This window comes from Dermacentor andersoni, chromosome 10 (assembly GCF_023375885.2).
Source record: "Dermacentor andersoni chromosome 10, qqDerAnde1_hic_scaffold, whole genome shotgun sequence".
In the NCBI taxonomy this organism is placed as follows: domain Eukaryota; kingdom Metazoa; phylum Arthropoda; class Arachnida; order Ixodida; family Ixodidae; genus Dermacentor; species Dermacentor andersoni.
The window spans coordinates 120115689-120139537 of NC_092823.1; the positions used below are offsets into that span (position 1 = coordinate 120115689).

Genomic DNA, 23849 nt, shown 5'->3' on the forward strand with positions numbered 1-23849 from the left:
ATATATATATATATATACTGCATTACCTTTCCTTTGGCAGTTTGCTGAAACAAGGAGTTTTAAAGAAAATATTCCAACCGACTCCCGCTCGCGCGCGTTATAACTATAGCGTATACTATTTCTAACAGCCTGCTTTTACGTCAGAGTCACCTCAGTACGCGTAAACCATGGATAACAGCTTCCATGCTTAATATGATAAAAGAAAAAAATTGTCATTATGGTATGTTCCTTGAAGGACACGACACAGCTGCTTTAAGGACTTTCAATGTATGCCGAGAAAACTTGACTAAACTCCAGAGACAATCTAAACGCAACTACAATTTTAGTTTGTCTGATGGTGTGGTTAACGGGAAAGAAGTGTGGAGCAAATTAAATGCTATAATATCTGCAAGGCGACCGGAAAACAGCATTGATGATCTTACGATATGAAATGAAGTATGCAAAGTAACTGAATTGGCTAACAAATTCAATTTGCATTTACTACTCTATTAAATTGTGTATATGATGCTGAAACTCTAAACTACCTGTCCCTTTCTGTGAACGATTCCCTGTGTGTCACATGAAGAGATGATCATGAGGTTTTTAAGATGTTTTGATGGTTTAATGTAAGTAAGAGCGAGGACATCAATGGTTTAAAACTACAACCTATTATTATTGTTACTGACCGCCTCAGTCCCTATTTAACACATATGCAAGCTTCCTTTAAATACCGGTACTTTTCCTCAGCGCGCCAAAGGAACTGTAATATATAAGGGGGAAGAGAAATATTATCTGGGTAATTACAGGCTAATTTGAATATTGCCAGTGTTCTCAAAGGGACAAGGGAACATTATCTTTACTAGACTGTCGAGATTTTTTGGTGAACATCTGATTATAACATCATCACAGTTCGATTTCAAACCTGGCCCCACCACCCAATGTGCGCTGCTTCATCAAAAGGAGTCAATGTTAAAAAAACATAGAAGCGAAAACCACATTAACGTTAGGCGTTTTTGTAGATTTCTCCAAGGCTATCAGATATCATAAACTACGTATCAAGATATCATAAACTACATAACATTACTGCAACAATAAGATGCTATGGCATTCGCGGTGTCGTCTTAAATTAAGTTCAGAGTTACTTGAGCGATGGGCACCCATGTGTATCAATAAATTAAGAACTGTCCTCACTAGCAAAAATTGGACATGGCGTACTGCAAGGTAGTATACACTTGGACCACTTTTATTTATCATTTTTATATATGACATCATAAGAATAGAAAGTTTAATGAAATATGTCATTTATGCAGATGACACCCGTTTGGTATTTCTGGAAAGAATGTTGATAATATCATAGCATCGGCAAATGACACACTAAGTACCCTAATACTGTACACTTGGACGGTAAAAAACTCTTTACGAATAGACTGTTCCAATACGAAAGTTGTTCTTTTCTGAGCCAAATCTACAAAATGCCCTATGCTCAATTCTTTATACTTAAAAATATTACAATAGAATTCTTTTCCTTTGCAAAGATATTGGGAGCTGTGTTGCACGAATGCATGTCCTTGGAGCACCACACCAATTACATAAGGAATGAACTTTGCAAAGTAGTAGGAATCCTTAAAAATGTCACCGCCTATTACCAGAACAGCAAAAATTTATGATACATAATACTCTATTTACTCCCAATATACGCAACCGCCATTTCACTTGGGGTATCAGCACGAAGAAATCATTACATAACTTAATCATATTGCAAAAAACACCGTGCATTGCATTGCAGGTATGCCCTACAATGCACATACGTCCGAATCATTTGCAAGATTTATTATTTTAAACTTGATACTTTCTACGACTCTTAACGACATTTAGATCAAAACTTATCCAAAACAGCGGCCACATACGTACATTAGCAAATTTTAGTCTAAATCCCTCGGCGGGTTGAGCAAGACACACTGTTCACTGCTACACTCCATGGTCGCGTACAGACTATGGATCACAGATACTACGGTACTGCCCACCCAATGCACTAAATACATTCAAACAGATGACAATTTAAGTGCTGTGTTTAAAAATGCAATTTTAAATGTGATGCCTTTGAATGATTTTTCTTTCTTATGTAAATATGACATCTTGTGAGTTTTTATGTTTTGGTTTTTGAATTGTGAGTTCAAGTTTTGCGTTCGACATAAACTCTTACACACCGCGTGTTGCTGCCTTCGGGCCAATACTTCGGGAATTCTTTTATGCTCGTTAAATCTGCAATAAACTTAAGATTTCTAATAGTGAAGGAAAGATGGGAAAAGCGGGATGAATCACTCGTTTATTTACTGGCAGCTGTAAAATCCGTAACTTATTTACCGTAGTTTCTGGTTTTCAAAGAAAGCTTAAACTGTACATTAAGACACCTTAAAATGGAATTAGAATTGAATTCTGGCCTTTGTGGTGGGTAAACATAAATACAGCTGAAGATTATACGCTGTATAGAATGAAATTAAAGAAAATTTGGCGCATTGACGCTACTTGTGAAGCATCTAGTTACCCAATTCTCTTAAGCTTTGTTTCACATAGATTCCTACATGCGCGTTCAGAGAAAGCTCGGGACCTGCTTTATGAACACAGAGGAATGAAAAAATTGTTTCGCTCCGCAACTATTGCACAGATTTTGATAAAGCTCTCTCATATAAAATAATAAGGTAAAATATAGTGACTGACAGAAGCAGATCCTTCATTTAGGCTGCATTTTGTGCAAGTGTTCAAAACTGCAAAATTGAGACACGAACCAGCCATGTCAAGTTTGCTACGCTGCAACTCGACAATCAAAAACGATTTCACAACTTAGTGAACTGCATCTAATATTACATCTAAAACGTCAAAATCTTTGTGTCACATAGCACTCCGAAATATACAAGTGATATGTGTGGATTACTTTTCAGATCCCTCGTAAATATTGTAAGAACTTCACCTAGTCTGTAAATTTATGTATGAAATTTGTACACTTTAGATGCTCTAATCCGTGCGGTTAACAGAACTTCGATATCTGTTTTCGGTGCGTAAGTACAGATTTGTAAACATGTTGCTTACATATTTTCTAAGCTTACAAATTACCCGGAAATATTATAGAAGCTTTCAGGTTATACGTCATATTCCTGCTTCCGAATTTTACTATAATTTAAAATTTTCTCTGAAACGAAGTACATTGAATTGAAATCGGTCCAATGGCTCAGCGTAAAACGTTTCATTCTTTTACATTTCTTTGAACAAGGAAATTGGAGTTTGTGCCAAGGTTGATCCAAGTAGGTCGCGAAACTTCGGGGGAGAAGCGGTTCAGAACGAATTGTCACCGACCTTAGCAAGGGTGGTATCTATAGGAGCAGCTATTGAAGGGTGATTCTGTTTGAAGGGAACACATACTGGGAAAAAAAGGGTTTTTTAATTAAAGTGAGACATAGTTAGATTCGTTCATTGAAAATAAAACACCTATCAAATTTTATATATAAGTGACGAGTAAAGAAAGGACAACTCTATTATATTTTATTATTATCAATAAATACAGTTTTCAGCGCCCATCGTAAGAGCCGCTATCATGCCGCAATCACTTGCAATGGAATGCAGCTCTTGAAGTGTGCAGAAAGGCGCACTCGTAATGTTCACTTGTTACAATATGGCCCCTTGGCACGTCGCGCTGCTTTGCTTGTCGACGTTCGTATGGATTTGGTGACGCGGGTAGCTTCACCGTCTTTTAACTCGTTCAGTCGAAAGTAATGAGTTACGATTACCAGATAATTGTTTACTTTAGTTCTTTTCGTGGAACTGCGCCGGTCAATGGGCTTGGCGTCCGACGACAGGACCAGCACTCTACGCCTAAAGCTTTCGTCGGCCTCCAAGGGAAGTATGCTCCGTGCAGGGGGGCGACTTCGACACCCGTACGGCTGACCTTTTCTTGCATCGCTTTCCACGCTGAAAGCTCAACACGCCGATCAAGTAGAATGGCGGGGCAGTTAAGCATACAGCTCTAATGGCGGGCCACCAAAACAAATTTCGCGCCTTCGAGAACAAAATGACGTCACTTCCGTTTTTGACGCGTATGGCGTCACATTATTTCTTCTTCCGCCCGAAGTGTTCCCTCGTCCCACAGATGGCGCTAAGCCCCATGAACCGTCGATGAACTGCCGTGTTTTGAACGTATGCGCTTCTATAGAACCTTCACTACCCGATATATTTACCTTGCTAAAGCTTTCTCATGTTGCTATACACCTTGGATGACACTGGCGCAGACACAGTGGCCCAGGAATCGGGGCATTTGAAATATAGGCCCGGGATTGAATACCCGGCCACGGGGGCTGCAGTTCTATGGGGGCGAAATGCGAAAACACCCGTGTAGTTAGATTTAGGTGCACGTTAAAGAACCCTAGGGGGTCCTAAGTTGTGGAGTCTTCTACTACGGCGTGCCTCTCGATCAGAAAGTAGCTTTGGCACGTAAAACCCCATAATGTATAATTTATTTTTTGAAATATAGGAAAAGAAAGCCTAAAAAGTAGTTTATATGTCACCGCCAGCTTTTACGAGGTCTGTATGCTCTCCAGATGCTCGATGAACCACTGATCAGCCACGATTATATGCACAGGCTTTACGGCCCGATTTAATGCTTGGCTGCGCCGAACAGAGGCCCACTGGTACCACTTTCTTCGTCAACGATAGACACTATATTATTCGCCTATTCGTCGGGCCCCCTACGCACACTTACCCCAATGCCCCTCTCCCCCTCCCCCCCTATTCCGCCCAAAGGGCGGAGGCATGTATGAGTAAGCAAGGGCACGTTCACTTTAAAGGATATTTTTTGTATCAAGCAATTTTGCACTTCTGCCAGTCAAGCAACAAAGGGAATGCTGATGACTATTTTGGCTGGGCTGTTTGTTTGCTGTATATTCAACCTTGACGTTCGAGGGTACTCACCGTCTCATCAGGGTGTATGAAAGCTTCTGAAAATGTACTTCAGCTTATAACAAGCAGCTACTTTCGCATGAAGTTAGCAGCTTGGTAGTGCTGCTGAGCGTAGGTACTGATGCCTGATGGAAGACTGCGAAGTGTTCTTGACTAATTGCAGTTTTCTTGTCGCGACAATCACAATACCTTCATGATTGTCAGAGTGACGATGTCACACATTATGTCCGTGTCACGACTGATTATAACAAATGATTGCCACAAATGCTTGACATTTGTAGCATTACATTACGTGTGACATTGTCACTTTCACATTAAGCGGGACATTTCCAAATCGATAATTGTCCGACAGTGGCACATTGAGTAAAAATGTGAGAAATGTCAACCTATTGTCCCAATGATCTGTCCTGACTTGTAACAATGCTTTGACATTTGTCTCAGTAACACTGTGTGTGACTTGTCACATACAATGATAATCTTTCAATTGTCAAACAATCTTAACGGTCCTAATTGCACAGCAAACGTCCTGCTGTTCGCAAGTCTCAAAAAAGCAACGATGCATGCAGTAGCTTTCACAGAGCTGCGCATCGATATTCAATCTAGCGTGACTCGCGTTTGTCCCTGTTGCTTAGCGCTGCACAAAACAGAAATAATGCACTTCCCCTCGATTGCGCTCTTCACAGCCTCCATGGCTAACCGTTGGCGCTCGCAAAACCCTGCAATAAAACTGTTTACGTCGCTCAGGTTTCTTGATTGTCTTGTTACCTCGCAGACACGTAGCATCTGCCGTTTAGCCATGAGTTCGTCGTACCTCAGCTTTCTAACCCTTTCTGCCCTCGCCGTGGCTTCTCGTCGTGGCCAGTTGAGCAGAGAGGACGCCACGGCGTTCAAGCCCTGCACCTGTGCTTGAACAGCTCAGAAGTGCAGCATGGCCTCTGCTTCATGGGGCACTAAAGGAGGCTGCATTGCACCTTCATCGCACAGCTGCTTTCCATCTGATAAACTCCTTGCGGTGCAAGGAGGCCTATGACTAATGGCAACCTATCATAAACAAGAGTCGTCTGCATGTTCTGAGGAGGGACGGCGACTCACCCACTGCGTGCCACTGATCCCTCCTTGGAGATTCCATTTACTCGGCGTTGCGAGGAGGCGGAAATAAGAGTAGCATTTTTTTCTTGTTTTTCACCTGAGGCCACTACAACAAAAAACTGCCGGAGCATTCATTAATAAAGTTTCTTCTTCTTCTTCTGTTTTGGTTGGCTAAGACAACCAGCTGCTTGAACAGCACTTCACGAAGTTGATGAGACGGAGCGTATATACGCCAGATATTAGACAATGTTACAATTTATTGACTATGAAAGGCCAGGAAGCAGGATGTCTTGGGAACGAGAAAGACCACACTGTTTATTTGGCCAAATTTCAAGCTCACAAAATTTGGACTTCGGCGGCGGCAATACCTGCGAGCCCGTCCGTTGGCAGTCAGATCCTGTTACGCGACTTTCACGTGGCCTCTTATATAAAGGGCAGTCATCGTGCATCCTAGATTACACACGGTGGAGAACTTCCTACTGCATACTGCTCAATTCTGTGACCTCACCTGTACTCTGTCCATGTGCGTTTCTACATGTGGGTACAACCTTCGAAATGCACGAACTCTCTCATATCGAGTACGCATACCTGTAAATGTGATAACGCGTATCACATTTAATCTGTCAACACTGAAGGTGACATGCATTTTTTCTGTCAGTTGCAACGTGACATGAACAACGTATCCAGACGTGACTTTTCCCGAAAGTCTATCAACGAGCCAACGTGTGGCATTGGGACTTTAAGATCAATCAGTCCATACAGTCATCGCTGAAGTTATTAATGGGAAGCAGCAGCTTTCGCACAATCTTGGACTGCAGTTTCCAAATGTTCACAGTAGCGTGAAAAATCCTGCTAAATGAGTGACGTAATCAATTAAATCACATATGCTGTCGTCTGTTAGAGGCAGTGGCTTTTGCATAATCTATAGAAGGTCTTTTAGGTGACGGCAGCATTAGCAAGCACGCTCAAGCGGTTGATCGATTGATCGCTCAATCAATCAATCAATCAATCAATCAATCAATCAATCAATCAATCAATCAATCAATCAATCAATCAATCAATCAATCAATCAATCAATCAATCAATCAAATGCGTTCATTGATAGAAGTAACCTTTACATAATCTTCAGATGGACTTTCCGGATGACTGCTGAGGCAGCGTCAAAGACGTCACTGGGTAAGGACAGCATCACCGAAAGGTAGAGCAAGTCAATTCCCCATGGGGACCAGTAGTGAGTCATCGGCTGCATCTCCCTGATCGCTTTCTCGAGAATATCGACGCACTCTTCCGGCTCCGTCCTAATCAACGGCCCGGAGCACTTGTCCGACACTTTAAGCCAGTCGTCGATCTCCTCCTCGCTGTAGTCGCCAATCACCTCGGGAGCCTGCTTTCGGAGCTCCCGCATCACGTGATCCTTGGATGCAAGAAACATCCAAGTGATGGGCGTCCTTCAAAAAAGAAAAAAGGAAGGGCATCGGGGAATTCTTTGTACTGCGACTGTTTCATCGACTGAAAAACATTGCATTTGTTATTTATTCAGTGACAAAAGATCCGGCAATATGTTTAAATTCAAGTTTATGTACCAGACAATATGCTGGAAGGTTCATTGGAGTAAAAGCCGTAAGAACGGCTTGATGGGGCTCAGGTGACCGTTACATGCAAGCAGCTATACAATGTGCATAGGTACAGATTAAGATACGCCGTGGCAAAGGAAAAAATGAAAAGATACAGATTACAATACATAATACAGCATATACATGAATAACACAAATACACTTGAAAAACCATGCACATGGAAGAGAATATGCAAATTAAAACACATAGTACTACATATTTATCACTCACGCAAATACACTGAGAATGCTTTAATGATCGATTAGCAAGCAGTATAGCATAGCAAATATCATTTCTAGATGCTAAATCTTTTGCTAGCAAACAATAGAACAAAAGAAAAAACGTAACTGTTTTTTACACCAAGCGGTTGTGTTTTCATAAGTGTTTAGGGCTGTTGGGACGTTGTATGCCAAAGTTTGATACTAACAAGTTGCACGAAATCAAGGTAAAGACCATGCGTGGGTGTTTCTTGTAATTACTGTAATAACACGATGCTATAGACATGATAAAGTTGTAAGGAAGTTCAGGAGTTTGCAGTTTTAAAAGTAGAGTTTGTTTTACAAACGATACGTTCTCAACCCGTATTATGCTCTTATGAGCAGTTCCCATTTGTTCAATGTTTCTAATATTGCAAAATATCCTTTTTTGTAGAACAAGAATATTACTAATGTTTGTTTTTGTTCTTGTGCCTCATATCCACGTACACTAATTTAAATGCGAGTAAAACAACGCGCGATATAGTTGATGTATTTGATGGTATTGATTCGAGATGAAATGTTTATTAATGACGTTCTATATGAGATTACAGGATATATGTGGTTTTGAACAGACGAGGTTAAGAATAATACTTGCCGCAGTGGCTCGTGAAGAGGGCAAACTCCTGCCGAGCATGAGATTCGGGATTCGATTCCCGGCCACGGTGGCAGCGCTTTTATAGGGGTGAAATGCAAATCGGGTTGCTTCTAATTTTGCTAAAAGTGAATTTATTAGAGGTTTCTTAAAAAAGTTTTGTCTCTACATTTTTTTTTATGGTGGGTAGCGTTTACCTTAGCAGTGTTTGATGTATTGTCTGCATCAAAACTTCATTGCACGCGGTATCGCAGAAGCAGCAAAACAGTTGCCGGGCAGGGACACGCAGCCTGAGTTTCAGATGTGCTACCAGTACGCGGACATCTTGTGGTATGATTCACTGGTTGCAAACTAAAAGTAGGCTGCAATTCAGCCTTTTCGCCGAGAACTCGGAAGCTTTTCGCGCTGACAGCAGACGGATGAGTTCCATAATCTGCGTGTTTAACAGCGTAAGCTGTTATGTGCTCATTCCAATGGCTGTTTCGGTTGTCGATGTTGTCTGCCACCGCCACCGGTGTCTGTCGCAGCTCTCGCAAGGAATAAAAAAGAAAAAAATGCCCAGCTCCAGCCGGAATCGGCGCCGGGCTCTCTGCGCGGGAGTTAGCTGCTCTACCGCTGCGCGACGCCAACGCTTGCTAGCTACTGCGGAAGCATGTCATGTACAGGAGTTCTGGCGCACGAAGATTCACGTAATGTGAGATGCGCGCCGCGTAGCGTCGATATGTGCACACTTTGCACTGCAGTTGCACATCATTTCACCAGGTGGCAAGACATGTTGCAGTTGCGTAGCTAGTGGTACAATGTAGATAGAAAAGTGTTGAGGAAAAAAAAGTAGACCAAGGAGATGTGCACAAAAATGCTAGAATGCAAAATATGTATAGCATACCTGATTAAAGAACGAAGGCTAGGTGACTATTTGTTACGAACCCGTTTTTTAGGTGATGCCAATATTGCCATCTAGTGTTTTGAGCCAGCAAACAGTCAGCATTGCGTGTCCAGCAAAAACAGTGAAGAAGACGACGAAGTCAAAGATCCCGCGCCAGCTGCAGAACCGTCCCTTCGTGTCTGGCTGCTGGTTCTGTTGCTTACTCTTGCCTTAGCACGTGACAATATATCATCGTCAGCAGCAACATCAGCAGTAGCAGCGGTAGCAGCATCGTATCGGGCCACATGTCACGCGATGTGAGATGCCGGGCAGGCAGTTCAGTTCGTTCTCGTGAAAACAATTCAAGGAGACGTCGCCGCAAAGACCCTGTAGTGGGTGCTGCCGAAAATAGAGTTCCTATGGATTCGCTTCTCCAGCTCACGTTGTGACTATGCTGCGTGTGCCGCACAGGCGTGGGACTCTCTTAAATGAACATGGCATAGTACAAAAAAGAAGCTGACAGGTACGCCAACCCGTGCCTTTACTATTCGTCATGTCAAAGAAAACTTCTGTAAGTGTAGGTTTTATAAACTCGGTCAAGCCAATAATTCTTCTCTTGCAAGAAGACTAACTCATGTACAGTATGCTTAATTTGTTTTTATAGTGCCCGCATTGTGACGGCGGCACAACCACAACTATGTAACGTCAAACCCTACACCTTGTCTACAAATTGCGGAATGTTAGCTGTCTGCAATGATGGAAAATGAGCATCTAAAGTATATGCGGATGTTTCATATAGGTGTCACAAAAAGAAAAAAAAAGCTGACAGGTACGCAAACCCGTGCCTTTACTATTCGGCATGTCAAAGTTATGGGGAATGAGAATAGTATGCGTTCGGTTCAATTCTCTTCCGATGCGCCTTTCATATTTAAATTCTTGGCTCAAGTTATGTGGGACACCCTGTATAGCCAGATCTTTTTCAACCAAATGGCCTCCACGCAACTTTACGTTTTCGATTTAATTCGGAACTTTCACTACTCGAACACCAATAATAAAGAGAAGAAATATAAACTAGACATAGGCAAAATACTGGTGTGTGATAGGTGCGCTATATCCTAATTATCTGAAGCAGTCTCCCTGATTTTTTGTCTGCGCTTTGTTTTGAAGGCGGTTTCATCAAGTACCCTCACCATCATGTAGCGGCAGCAGAGGAACCATGTCGATTGCGGAAACTTGCAGAATGAAAGAGTAATGAATGGCCGATGTGGTGCTTATAGTTCTGGGTGGCGCGGCCAATGAGTGACTGGCAACCACTGCAGTTTACTGACATGACCCAGCAGACTGACTGACCCACTTGTCCGTCATTTGTGGTATCTGGTGATGATCACCTCAAATTTTCGTAATTTAAAAAGCCTGCTCGTTAACGCACTTTACACGAGAAAGCCGCATGGCTTTTGACGCGGGATTGGAACAGTTTCCAATAAAGAGGATATTGCCAACATGCCATCGCATGGAATAATCATTTCTCGCACGTTCAAGAAATTGTGGCACAATAGCGCCGTTATGTTGTCTACATTGTGTAATAAAGGAGAAAACTTGCATTCGCACTTTAAGAAAAAGTGGGGGGTGGAGACTGTAAACTGTGTGTGCATGTAAAGGTTTAGTGCTCACTTGTAGGCTGCAGGCTCCACTGTGACAAAGTCGACACCCTTGCCGCGACACTCCCGTCGAAAGCCATCCATCATGGAGATGACGGCGCTCTTCGTCATGCAGTACGGCGCTACCATGGGCAGTGTGAGGCGGCCTGGAAAGAAGCGAACGGAAGTGGAAGCGGCAAGTCTGGTAACGGGCGTACATATAAAATTTCGCAGGGAAATTGAATACTTTTGCAATAAGTCAAAACTTTGAATAACAAAATTTCTGTATTCGTCTTTGATTATCTGGGTTATAGACGAATATGCGAGGTTTCTGCGAATATCTCTGCCGTCAGCGACAGCCGCGATACACCGATGGCTTCAAGTAGCCGCTCTAAGCGAACAAGAATATATACTGATTCTCAAGATTTGTGAATAAATTATGGCGTTTTACGGGCTAAAGCCACGACCTGCTTATCAGCTACAACGCAGCTTTTTTGGCCACTTGGGGTTACTTAATGTGCACTCATTACGTGGTGCACGAGCAATATTTAATTTCTCATTTATTAGAAGGCGGCCACCGCAGGCAGGATCGAACCCGCGACATCGTGCACAGCGGCACGACGCCATAACTATAGAGCTACCACACCAGGTACATACAAGAATTTTTTTTTCTTATGAGTTCGACGGTTTCTACGGAACAGGTCGCGAATACAAACGCGCATCGAGGAAAAAAACTAATTTTTTGCAGTTCTTTCTATCATGTTTCCTGGTTTGCTTTCCGAAAGAAAAAAAAATTGATCGATTCCTCATTTGAAGTAACTGGTAGTAACAGGAAAGAGAATCGTCTATTTTACGAAGCAGCACTGGCAGCTATGTTTCACTGTCCACCAGTACCAGCCCATATATGTGCACATTCATTTATTAATTACAGTTTCGCTTGAAGGTCGAAGCAATGACAGCAATAACATGCGCGTGAGGACTGCGCTACTGCGCAGTTTCAAAAGCACCCCGGAGGCTACCATGCATCACAGGTATACCTGACGTCACGCTGAGGGCGTATATGGCGAAACTGCGGCGTACAACTCCGGCAGAACCGCGCGCACCGCTAACACACGTGTTTAAAGCTCACTAGAAGCGCGTTCTGTGAACATGCTCATCGAGTGGCATGTCTGAGCTGAAACCAAGCACACCGTGAAAAGCGAGTGACCTTGTGGCGGCGGACACGCTGTTTCCCTCCACCTTTTCATTTCAAATCGCTCGTCAAGGTTCCTCACCCTTCTGTGGATCCCTCCACTCTCCGTGTCCCCCGAACCTTCTCCGATCGTCCCCTTTCGACTGCCCCGTTTTCACGGTTATGATGATGATGATGCTTATTGGTATCGCCTTTGAAAGGGGGATGACAAATAGGCACCGAGCCTGCCCGAGTTAATCAGGTGGGTTAGACCTGGTACGGATGGATGGATGCTATGGGCGTCCCCTTTAAAACGGAGTGGTGGGTTGCACCGCCAAACTATTGTTACCATTTTGCCTAATGTCTTATCTTTAAAAAGAACGAGGAACAATAAAACGGCAAATTATCGCCATCTCGCCGAAATTCCGGGAAAATTGTTTGATGATGCATGACCTCCGAGATTTAGCAACGTGCGCTGTTTTCGAGATCACGTGACTTGCGTACATGGGATAGATTTTCGCTCGAGCTCGTCAGAACACATGGTAGTGTTAATATACTCTAATGTTCATTTGGCAAAGGCAGCCCGATTTTTTTCAGATGTTATATTATTTAATATATAATTCAACCAGAACCAATTTTCAACCAAGAATTGTTTTCTTCTGTGCCTTCCTTATTTTTATAGTGTTTTAAAATACTCTCCCGCTACATTATGCATGAGTGTTCTGTGCAATCTCCCAAAGGCAGAAAATGGGGGTACACCCCAAATGTGTGTTGACAATGCTGGGGAAAATGATACCTTTCATTGTTTCACGTGTATTGTTGAAGGTTGGGTATTTCTAGTGAGGTTGTTGTAACAGAGTTCTACAGTCGGGATGCAACTTAAGTCTGCAGTGAAGCCCCGCCCCCTCCCTCATAACCGCCAGTCCAGTCAATGTTTATCGGCGAGGCTGCAAATAGTTCGAAGTTAAACTTTCCCTGTTATATAAAGAAGGTAGTAACATCAAAAATAATATTATAAGCAAGTAATTTTATACGTTTTCATTCGTCTATTATAGTTGAAAGTTGAAAGCCTAACTCTTTATAGAACTGATATAAACGATTGCTTTGCTGCGACTATCTATTGTCAAGTTTCCCTTCAGTTGGCAGTGAAATTTCATATAACGTGTTCAGCAGGGAAATGAACTGCACCACAGAATTTTGAAGAGTGAGATGCTCAGACTCCCTACACTTTGTCCATGTCTGTTGCATACCTTATCGCTTCAATGTATTATCGCTTGAAGAATATTTCCACCTTATCGATGGAAATACTCTTCAAGAACAGCAGACGCTCCGGGGGTATCAAGCACGACGTCATTTTGAAAAGCTCGCATGGTGATTTTGTTTGCTTCTGTGATTGACTGGCGGAGTAACACACCACGCGCGGTCCGTGTGCCTTGGTTGCCAACTGCTGTTTGTTTTTAAGTTGTATCTTACTATAGTAAAGGTACCAAATTACACTGCCGTATGCAAGTGTTTCAACATGCCAATCGGTAAGACGGTCGTCTTATCGCAGAGTCTAGCGAGTTGTGCTGCCATTTTTCAGAGGCAGTTATTGCTGCGCTTGCTTACATTCAGTTGCACCCCCTGTGTCTACGATTTTTCAAACTCCAACCTCTAGTGCGAACACAAGAATGAGAAAGGGTATCAGTCAGGACTGAGTATAGGTAAGAAATAATTTACAATTTAAATAAACATTCAATGGCGTTTCGCATGTCAAATTAGCGTCATAAGTCTATCTTATTGTATGTGTAAGCTTGTAGTATGTGCAATAGTTACAGTTCTGAAGGTCATCTGAAGCTCAAGTTGTATTCATTTACTATTTTTTGAATATATGGGTTTCATTTTATTCTCAACCACCGGCGTATAGGTAGCGAAGAACACAGCACATCTATTCTGGGGGCTTGAAATGCACGCACTTTGATAGTAAGTCACCTCGCGCAGGTATCATGCCTAGTCGTTTATGAGCCTCTCAACTATCGAGGTGACCTAGTGGCTGGGGTTTTGCCCTGCTGATCATGATGTCAGGGCTTTGCTTCTCGGCTGCAGATGCTGCTTTCCGATGGGGTGGAATGCAAAAGCACTTGTTCGCCGAGGTTCAACTTTAGGTTAAAGAACCCAAGATGGCAAAACTTAATCCGGGGCTCCATCCCCAACCACTGCTCCATCTACGCTACAGCATCTTTACTGACTTCGCATGTTCAGCCCCCCATTTGCTGCCAAAGCTTATATTTAATTCATTGGCGAGTCTGGTGATCGCAAGTGAAGGTTTACGTTACTGAGCTCTCAACTCACACAAGAAGTATGATTCAACATGTGTCACTCTTACCCAGGGGACTGGCTACAGTGACAACTCTGCCTTGACTCTTCCTCAGGAGTGGCAGGAATCGTTTGATAACACGAAGGACACCGAAGAGGTTGACGTCAAACATTTTGGTTACTGTTTCCATTGTCGTCCACTCTAGAAGACCGCTGCTTCCGACTCCAGCATTCGCCACCACCGACCAGAGTACTGCGTTGAGAGCGAGAGAGAGAGAGAAAGCGCAAGGAAAAGAAAGGCAGAGAAGTACTGTGACCGAGCGTGTTGCGTTCAAAAAGTACAAGTGCTCAACACGATGGCAAAGAACATTGAGAATTGAAGTGTTGAGCGCTAGCCGAACAAGAGCGGCTTCATACTCGGGTCGGCGTTTTGACAAGGAGCTGTGACTTGTAGAAACATTGCTTTCTGACTAAGGTTTTCCTTCTTCGACCAAAGTTGATGAGTTCAAGTCCTCAATTTGTCCTTCATATTATTTACTCAGTACACCAGCTTGAAGTGATGAAACCGTGCTCTGTCCACATGACTTCACCAGGTTATATCGTCCTGAGACGTATACCCATCGTACATCATACTGTATCGCGCATTGCTTTTCACTCTTTCTCAAAAATAAATCAGTGATTACGAATAACATTCATGCTTGGTGCTAAGTTAGATGCACGTTGATCAGTATGGAAGTGGCTTAATTACGTTTTTGCACTTAGGTCTTACAAAACTGGCACTAATTATCCACACAGCAGTGTTGGCATGGACCAGGAAAAGTGCTTGGTAAGTGCATTTCAAATGCCGAGATCACTTGGAATTTAGGGACCCTGTATCAACGCTCCCCCAGCCCAGCACAAAATTTTCATTTTCTTCTTTGTACTTCTCTCTAGCTTATATCTTGTGTCTAGCTTGTATCTAGTGACATTGATACAAAGAGCAGTAGTTAATGACAAACGTGAAATGACTCTGAGCTTGTTCACGTGACTGGAGATGTAACAGCAACCAAGCATGGTGTTTTGAACTAAAAAAAGGGTTTCACGTTCGTAACATGCAGTCTTGTGCATAGTAAGAAACGACCCGAAAAGCGCTTATGTTTCTTAGCAGCTGCCAAAGGGGCTGAGGTGAATATAAGAATGACTAGACATACATATTCAAAGAGCCACGATAAAATCGTTCATCTTGTTCAAGACCGTCGCATGCAAAATCAGTGACGACGATGGGCCACAATGAACAGCAGTGCATTTTTGATGAACAGAAGGTCCTAGCTGACGGTCGTTCGCCTCGGCGAATCAATCTCCCAACGGCCTCGCACCGGCCGCACATGATCTGAGCCGCGCGCCCGCTTCGATTCCTAGGCAATGGCATGTCCCTAACCAGCCGTCGCTCTCCTCATCCTCCTCGACTTCGATACTGCTACAAGACAATGTCAGAACTAAATGTCATTAGGACATTTGACTGCTCTTTCTCTTCGCCGAGAAACGCAGTTCTAGTTGCCACGATTGGCTGACGCATAACTTTGTGAAAACTGCCCACTTAATCAAAAGGTAGCGCAATATTCCAGAGGACAGTGACTGCTTCACCGGGTAGCAGATCGTGAGCAGTAAGCAGATGGCGGTGAGTGAAAAGGGCGGTAAATGAATGCTATAGTTGGCATGAGGAATGTTCATATTTCTTCGGTCAGCCCCTGTCTTTCCAGGCGTTAGACGAAAAGAAGTTTTCTGCAATGTTACCATTTTCCTTTGGTATCTAAATTATAAATTACGTCTAATACGAATGCTGTGCACAGGGGGAAAACCCTCGCTTATGTTTCCACACTTTGTTGGAAATTGGTAATACCATAAATTATTGTATTTTTTCATATCTTAAAACCCCACAAGTACTTTTATTGTTTATTCGATGTACTAAAACCATACCGATGAAGTACCCCTTCATGTTCTAAAAGCATGTAAAAAGAACTTCACTGGCTTAGCAGCTCGCATGCAAGATAGAAAAACTATGTCAGCTATTTGCTCGATATTGCGTTTAATTAATACCTCGTTACTTTACCCCAAGAATATATATGATTTACCTGGCAATTAATAGGATTTGTACCCACTCCGAGTAGAGTAGCTGTTTAGCTGCTATACACAGTATTGATCCTGCGCCGTCCCGCTCCCAAGAACGCTTGATTGTGGGCTACACTGCCGGATGTGGCGGCCGCATTTTGGGCAGGAGGAAATGCAGAAATACTAGTGGGCGCTAGCTTGACCTCAAGTTTGTGAACTACATGTGATCAAGATCAAAGACGAGCAATTATTACTGCGTCTCTCACAGCTACCTCATGAGTTTAAGCCACAAAACCTGGTGAACTAAGCCTCACGGAAGTCCTCTGCATTGGTTTAACTCGCTTTTTCAATAATTCGGGCATCTGTAAAATTTCACTTTCAGATGGGATGTTTTTTTACTCCTACTGGACAAACCGCGAGAATAGCGCTGACGATCCTTTGAATGCCAAGTAAACCTAAATGTGTGATTTTGGTGTAATGATGAGCTAAGCGGCTGTCAAGCCAAGGAATAGGTTTGAATGATTCAACATGATCTATGTGTTTCGCTTTGTCATTTTTCTTGTCGTCAATGACGCGCGGTTCTATATATTGAAGTTTCAGAGCACGATATGTATTGCCTGTGTACTCGATGTGCGCGGGCTGTTCTGGAGCTTGCGCTGCTATCGCACTATTTATATCCAACGTGACGCTTCCAGCTCCATGTCGAACATTCGCCGTGCTTTACGAAGGTCCTAAAAATATTGCGTCGTGTATAAATGTGGATTGCCGAGAGTCGCCTCAGTTCTGATTCGACGATTGTGTACATTGTTTTTCTACTTTCGGTGCCACATTCCACAATCCACATCGCTTGCTTTATGGGCACAAGTTAGACAAAGTGTTTACACTATAGCCATCGTCTATCGTCTCAGCCTGCTTGCTGTTGGCTTCCTCGGGGCCACTAAACTGCGACAGCATTGTCGTTCTTCTTATTGTATAGCTTCATAGCAACACGCACGTCGTGGTACGTGCTTGGAAAGCTGAAACATGTAGTTTTCCAACGTACAGTCACTTACCTCTGGCACCCAACTTTTCTTTAACGGCGACGAAGGCTTCATCCACTTGTTCTTGTTTCGTGACGTCCATTTGCAAGACGACGATGTTTTTCAGGTGTTTCAGCTCATCGGCCCCGTCGCCGTTCGAGTTGAGACAACCGGCGAACACCAAAAAGTCTTTGTGAGATAGCCGCTTTGCTAGCCGGTGGCCGAAGCCGGTGTCGCATCCTGTAGAGCGAAGCGGCTGTGTTCAGTGAGGCGTTCATTTAACATAGTCGTGCGTTTCTACGAAACCGCAATTTATCCGTTGTGCACTAAAGCATCGCACGTGATGAGTGAACGCTATATGCAAGTTGGGTGGTACAATGCAATTGGACAGCGCGTGATATTAAAGAAGAAGTGCAGAAACCACATATTACGTGCTGTGTCAGTTCTATTTAACGCCGTGCTGCTAGTAAATGCGTGTTCGTGAACTTGGCCAATAAGCCATGCTGACAAGTTTCATCTCTGGGACGATACTTTTCATGGAGCATTCACGGTGTTTGCGGATAGATGAACCAAAACCTATTCTCGAAAAAAAAAAGACAGACAGACACCGTGAGGTTGAACGATGCCTTAAATAGGGGGCTATTGTGCTAAAACAGTTGCAATAGAGTTGTTATCGTGCCTTGGGTTTCGAGATGCATTATGGAACAAAAAAGGGCAGCCTTGCCCAAGTTTCGCTATAGCTTGAACGATGTCTTGTATGGCAGCAGAATGTAGCAACTTTTTGTTTTTGTTATGGGAAATCATTGAGGACCATCAATACCCGTGACAGTATCTGTAGTTGGAGGGAGTTTCCTCGTGAATTTGAAGTCCACGTCACCAATAGCCAACGTGCGTATACGTTGTTGTTTCTCCTTATGAGACATCGGCTATTTGTCAAGGTGGTCTTTGTCATTTCTTTCATTTCAGACATGTGGCGTAGGAAGCTAGTTTGACCTGTTTTTCTCTGAGCTCCACTTGACGTAAACAGGGTGATAAGCAGGGCGTTGTTACGCTTCGTAATGACACGTTGCCAAGTGGCATGTTTACAGAGATGTCCTAGGAAGATAAGCATCATAGAAAGCAATCGCTGTTCAAGGTAAAGTTATAGGCCTTAAGTGTGGCACATTGAAGATCTTAATAAAGTAAGTGATGTTACAGAAGCTCTCACAGTCAAAGCACTGCCGAGAAGACACCGTAATAGAGAAATAAATAGGCATTAAAATAAAGCATTGAAATGAAGGAAAGGAACTGACATGAAGGCATTGAAATAAAAGGCACGACCAGTGAAAGCTGCGCCTGCTTTACGCGTTTGCAAGGGAAACGATAAACTTAACGCTTTATAGTATTGTATTGAGATGTTGAAGATGGGCCTTGTATGTGCATAAAAATTGTTCGCCAGTTAGGCAACTTTCTCAGCATTTTCGCGCATAACGAGTTAGCCCGCTCACTCAGGAAGGCCCCTGTCTTACCTAGAGGGCAGAGTTTTGATGTTATCTATGCTTAGCCGTTAGATTTCCAATAATAGGGTTACATTGAAAAAAAAATATTAAAATAACACACAGTGCGATTAAGCTTTTTAGTTGCCAAACTATTTCACACTGCTAATTTATTGCAAATTTAAGTATCATGCCTCCGCGACCATTGCGTTGAGCATTGCCTTGAGCATGAGGACGTACACTTGCACATAACCGCTGCGACCCTTTTAAAGCGGCACATTTTCCTGCTTAGAAGTGACAGCATTGCTTTGCACATAACCGCTGTAACACTTGTAAAGCGGCACATTTTCCTGCTTAGAAGTGACAGCATTGCTTTGCACATAACCGCTGTAACACTTCTAAAGCGGCACATTTTCCTGCTTAGAAGTGACAGCATTGCTTTGCACATAACCGCTGTAACACTTGTAAAGCGGCACATTTTCCTGCTTAGAAGTGACAGCATTGCTTTGCACATAACCGCTGTAACACTTGTAAAGCGGCACATTTTCCTGCTTAGAAGTGACAGCATTGCTTTGCACATAACCGCTGTAACACTTGTAAAGCGGCACATTTTCCTGCTTAGAAGTGACAGCATTGCTTTGCACATAACCGCTGTAACACTTGTAAAGCGACACATTTTCCTGCTTAGAAGTGACAGCATTGCTTTGCACATAACCGCTGCAACCCTTTTAAAGCGGCACATTTTCCTGCTTAGAAGTGACAGCATTGCTTTGCACATAACCGCTGTAACACTTGTAAAGCGGCACATTTTCCTGCTTTGAAGTGACAGCATTGCCTATTTTGGCGAGTTTGCTTTTCTTTACCTCTGAGAAGCTTTACATAGCAATTACTCACAGCCCACTTCTGTAAAACATATAACTATATTATTATATGATCACACTCGCTGTTACTTTCAGACAGGCTGAAAGATAACAAAAACGAGTGCCATTAATGTACGGACAGTGTCAGAGCACCTGTAAGGTTAAAAGCAGATATTCTTACTGTCATTAAAGTGCACAGGCGTCACTGTGCGCTCCTCAGTGATGTTGATCATCTAGTTTTGCAAGTTTACTTAAATCAGTCTTTCTCTTTCCGGGGTGACTTAGTGCCTCCCTTCAATAAATTCTTCATTGAATAAGGGCTAGAGACAACGTAACGAGGAAGGGATACGAAGGCCATGTTTTCTTTAGATTACCTGCGTTTTTTGCTTTATCAGAGTATTCCGTGACATCTGTCTTTCACTGAATGTCTCTGTCCCTTCGTAATTGGCCTGTCATCTGCATAAGGACTCGTGTTAATTCGTACAAAAGCTCAGGTCAACAGAAACCCGGACCGTTTTCGAGGTTTCTTTATGAGACTTCTTCATCTAAGTCTGCAAGCTGGTAAAAGTTGCCTTTCCACTTATAATACAAAGAAAAAAATGAGAAAATGGTAAACTTCAACCAAGTACAACATTTGCTGAAAGCTCGAAGCACACAGGCATTGACTCCGGGACCTGGAGGCGTGATTTTTATTTGGGAAGCCATGTCTAAAACCAGGACATGTACCCCAGAAATAACAAGAAGGTCCCCTGTTAATTTCGAGGTCACTAGGTGCAATTTGCAGAAGAGTATCTGACTCTACACGGAATTAGAAGAATAAGGGTAAATTTATTCGTGAATGTAAGCAAATATGAGTAAATAAAGGCGAAAAGATTGCCTTCAGTTCTACTTCCACTTGCCTGTTTCTTTTTACAAATGTGAAGTATATTGCTATATCATGTCTCGCAATGTCTTGCGATTAGAGGGCAGTATATGCATATTAAAAAAAAAACACAGTTCATTGAAGAAACACGTTAGTTTTCTTTGCTTTTCTTGAGTTCATCGTCGGTCATCTTCGTGGGGTTTGTTCCGCATTCTGACTTACGCGGTACGGTTCTCCTCACCGATAATCCAAGCAGAGCCAGTAGAATCTGCAAGATGATGCCATACCGGCTAAAAGCACCTGAATCTATGCCAATGAATTTACTTACCCGTAATGAGTACCGCTTTCCCATCTCCTTGCACTTCCGCTACGAAGGCCCACCTGGGGATGAATCGGGACACAGCGTAGGACAGCTTGAGTGCAACCCATAGTGAGCCGACTACCACTGATATCTCATGTAGCGGCGTCAGGAAGTTCCAGAAGTTCCACAGTAGCAATAATGAAACCAAAAAAAGCACCCACGGTGTCCTTATAGGGCTAATGGTCGAGTTCTTCATACGCTGCAGACACAACAATGACATTTCTCTGTTCTCAGCTTCAAGCAGTCTCGTTGGTTTTGACAGTATGACGTGCACTTTCACTTTCGATGAGACACTGCAGACCAACGATCGCTGTTCAGAACGAGCGTGTCCTACAACGTGGGCCCAGCGGCGCTCAAAGTGGAATCTATGTCACGCAGTTTGACACAATGAGTGGCACTATGTAACACAATTGCTGTCACAAAACGCAGAGTGGACGCACTAGCTTCGATGAAGCCACTGAGTATAGACGGTGCTCTCGACGGCACTAGTCCCTAGGACACGAACAGCGTGCGTTCTTCATTGACTAACAAGTGCGTACCTGTCGAAAGCGAGTGAGAGTAAAAAGCAGCACGTGCCAAATTTGCCGAAGGTGTTCGCTAGAGGCACGGGCCGGGTAACTGGCCAACACAGCGTGGGCCAATCGCGAAGGAAAAGAAGAAGGAAAGAAACGATGACAGAAAAAGAAATGGGTTCGCATAGGGAAATGCTAACCCATAAAATCGGAGGAAGAGAACTCCGAGCAGCAGCCTACCGGAGAAACTCATTCAGAATTGGTCCTCTCCATAAAGCAAGAATACATTAAAGTTTTGCAGCTATCCATCCATAAAACAATAATACGAAACACAGAAAAGCAAAAGAACGGAAATGTAGAAGGAAGCGCTATAATAAACATGAAAGCGTGGAGAGGATGCTCCACAAGGTCGCCGCACAAGGCAAAGTACTTGAACGGCTTGGGTGGATGTGGCCATCCAATGGCTATTAACGCGCCCGCGTGGGCTTCGTAGAAATAATTGGCGCGATGGCATCGGGCGAGGAGGAAAAGATGCGCGGCGAGCCTTTCCGCCTCTCTGGCTTGTGCGATCCGGCGCGGCGCTGCTTAAAAGTATTGCTGTCTCGTGCTGTGGAACGATTTGGAGACGTTTTAGCTCGTACTTAGTGAAATTTGCGCAATGCCCGTTAATACAAGGTCGTCGGGGAACCAGTGTGCAGCCTTTCGGTGCATCGGTAACTACAGTATGGGGAAATACCTCTTGGGTGCGCAAACATGTGACGCGCATCATCAGCCGTGGTGCGTGTACACCCGGCCACAAAACTTTACGGACCACGAGATCTCAGAAAAAGTTCGATTCCCGGGCAGCTTGTAGTAGTAGCCAGTAAAACTGTATACGGCAATGTTGTTAACATATTCTAGTCGAGGCCTGAAATGCAAATACCAGGCTGCGTTGTGCGGTCGCGGAGATAATCAGCATTTTCTCAGATATCATGGTCCATAATATTTTGTGGCCGGGTGTACCTGGTGTGAACTATTTTGGGTGTATTGGTTTTAATTCAACGAAGAGAACTGGCATCTGTGTATTGCCAGGGAATGAAAAATCTCCTCAATATCTGATCGTTTGGCATAGGAACTAAAACATAAGAGCGCATGCTTTTGTACGGCCAAATTAAGGCAACGCGGAAACGTCAAAGTGCCATGCGCCAACGAATATTTGGGATACACCGGCATCGTTCTCACGCATTTCAAGTCTAGTCAATGTATATGTCTACGCTAGCCTCCTGTATGAGGCCGATGGCGCTGCTCAACTCGGCGATCACTGTGGCTGGTGAACCAGCATGATACATATATAAGCTACGTGCTTCGCCATTGCATTGCATAATAAGAATGCAACGGCTATTTGCGAAGACAAAATTTCCGAAATACGGTTGCGTGCGTCGTAGAGAACGGGATGAACAAAACCAGAAAAAAAGATCGACTGTCATCCTATTTCTCGAAAAAAAAGAAACGGGCTAACGCCGCAATAAGACCTCGCACGTTCATGCTGCACAACGTTTATAGATCTATAAACATTGATGTTGCATGCTTGAACAATGCGTTATATAGAACAAAGATATCTGTAATCCGGCATCTACCACTGCTTCGGACTCTCGCGCAGTTCGTAAACGGTTGCTTTGATGGGCAAGTGTAATTTACACGGCAAAGTATGTTGTTATTACTAACCAATACTATTTCATTCATGGCTGAAAACCACGTCCACTGAACCAAGTAGTGACGCAATGTTGCCTACAGCTATCAGTTTCAACGCTTCTCAATGTATAACGCCACAACTTCTACCCGTAGCAGAATGATACCCATGCTATAACGATTGTCGCGTATGTTTCATTGCTCCTAAACCGCAGCTTAGAACTAGAGGAGAATACTGCCATAAGGTCACATTAGTGAATGGAATTTTCAGTCATACACGAGTGATCTCTGAAGCTGATTGTAGGCTCAAACACGCGTGCTCATATCGCGCTGCTTGCCCCGTCCGCCTCAACGCCAGCAGAAAGTCCGGCCCGGCCGACTTGAACCACTTCAGTACGTCTCACAGAACCGTTTTCCACGTAGGAGATGCCACGTCACAATATAAACAGACCGCGGGAACGCGATAACAAATACTATAAAACAATGCCGAGCGTACATCTAGCATACAAGATAGAGCGCTCGGCCAAGCCAACAAGTAAGCAAAGTAAGTAAATAAGT

General features: G+C 43.4%; 1 protein-coding gene across 1 annotated transcript; it reads right to left on the reverse strand.

Annotated features, from left to right (window-relative positions):
- Positions 1–6310: 6310 nt before the first annotated feature.
- Positions 6311–21942, reverse strand: LOC126544891 (retinol dehydrogenase 7-like). The gene is made up of 5 exons (XM_050192419.3): positions 21079–21942; positions 17587–17793; positions 14517–14699; positions 11015–11147; positions 6311–7463 (listed from the first exon to the last, which is right to left on the reverse strand). Exons 1-5 carry the CDS (start codon positions 21329–21331, stop codon positions 7130–7132), a joined length of 1110 nt encoding a protein of 369 aa, XP_050048376.1. The 5' UTR covers positions 21332–21942; the 3' UTR covers positions 6311–7129.
- Between the last annotated feature and the right edge of the window lie 1907 nt (positions 21943–23849).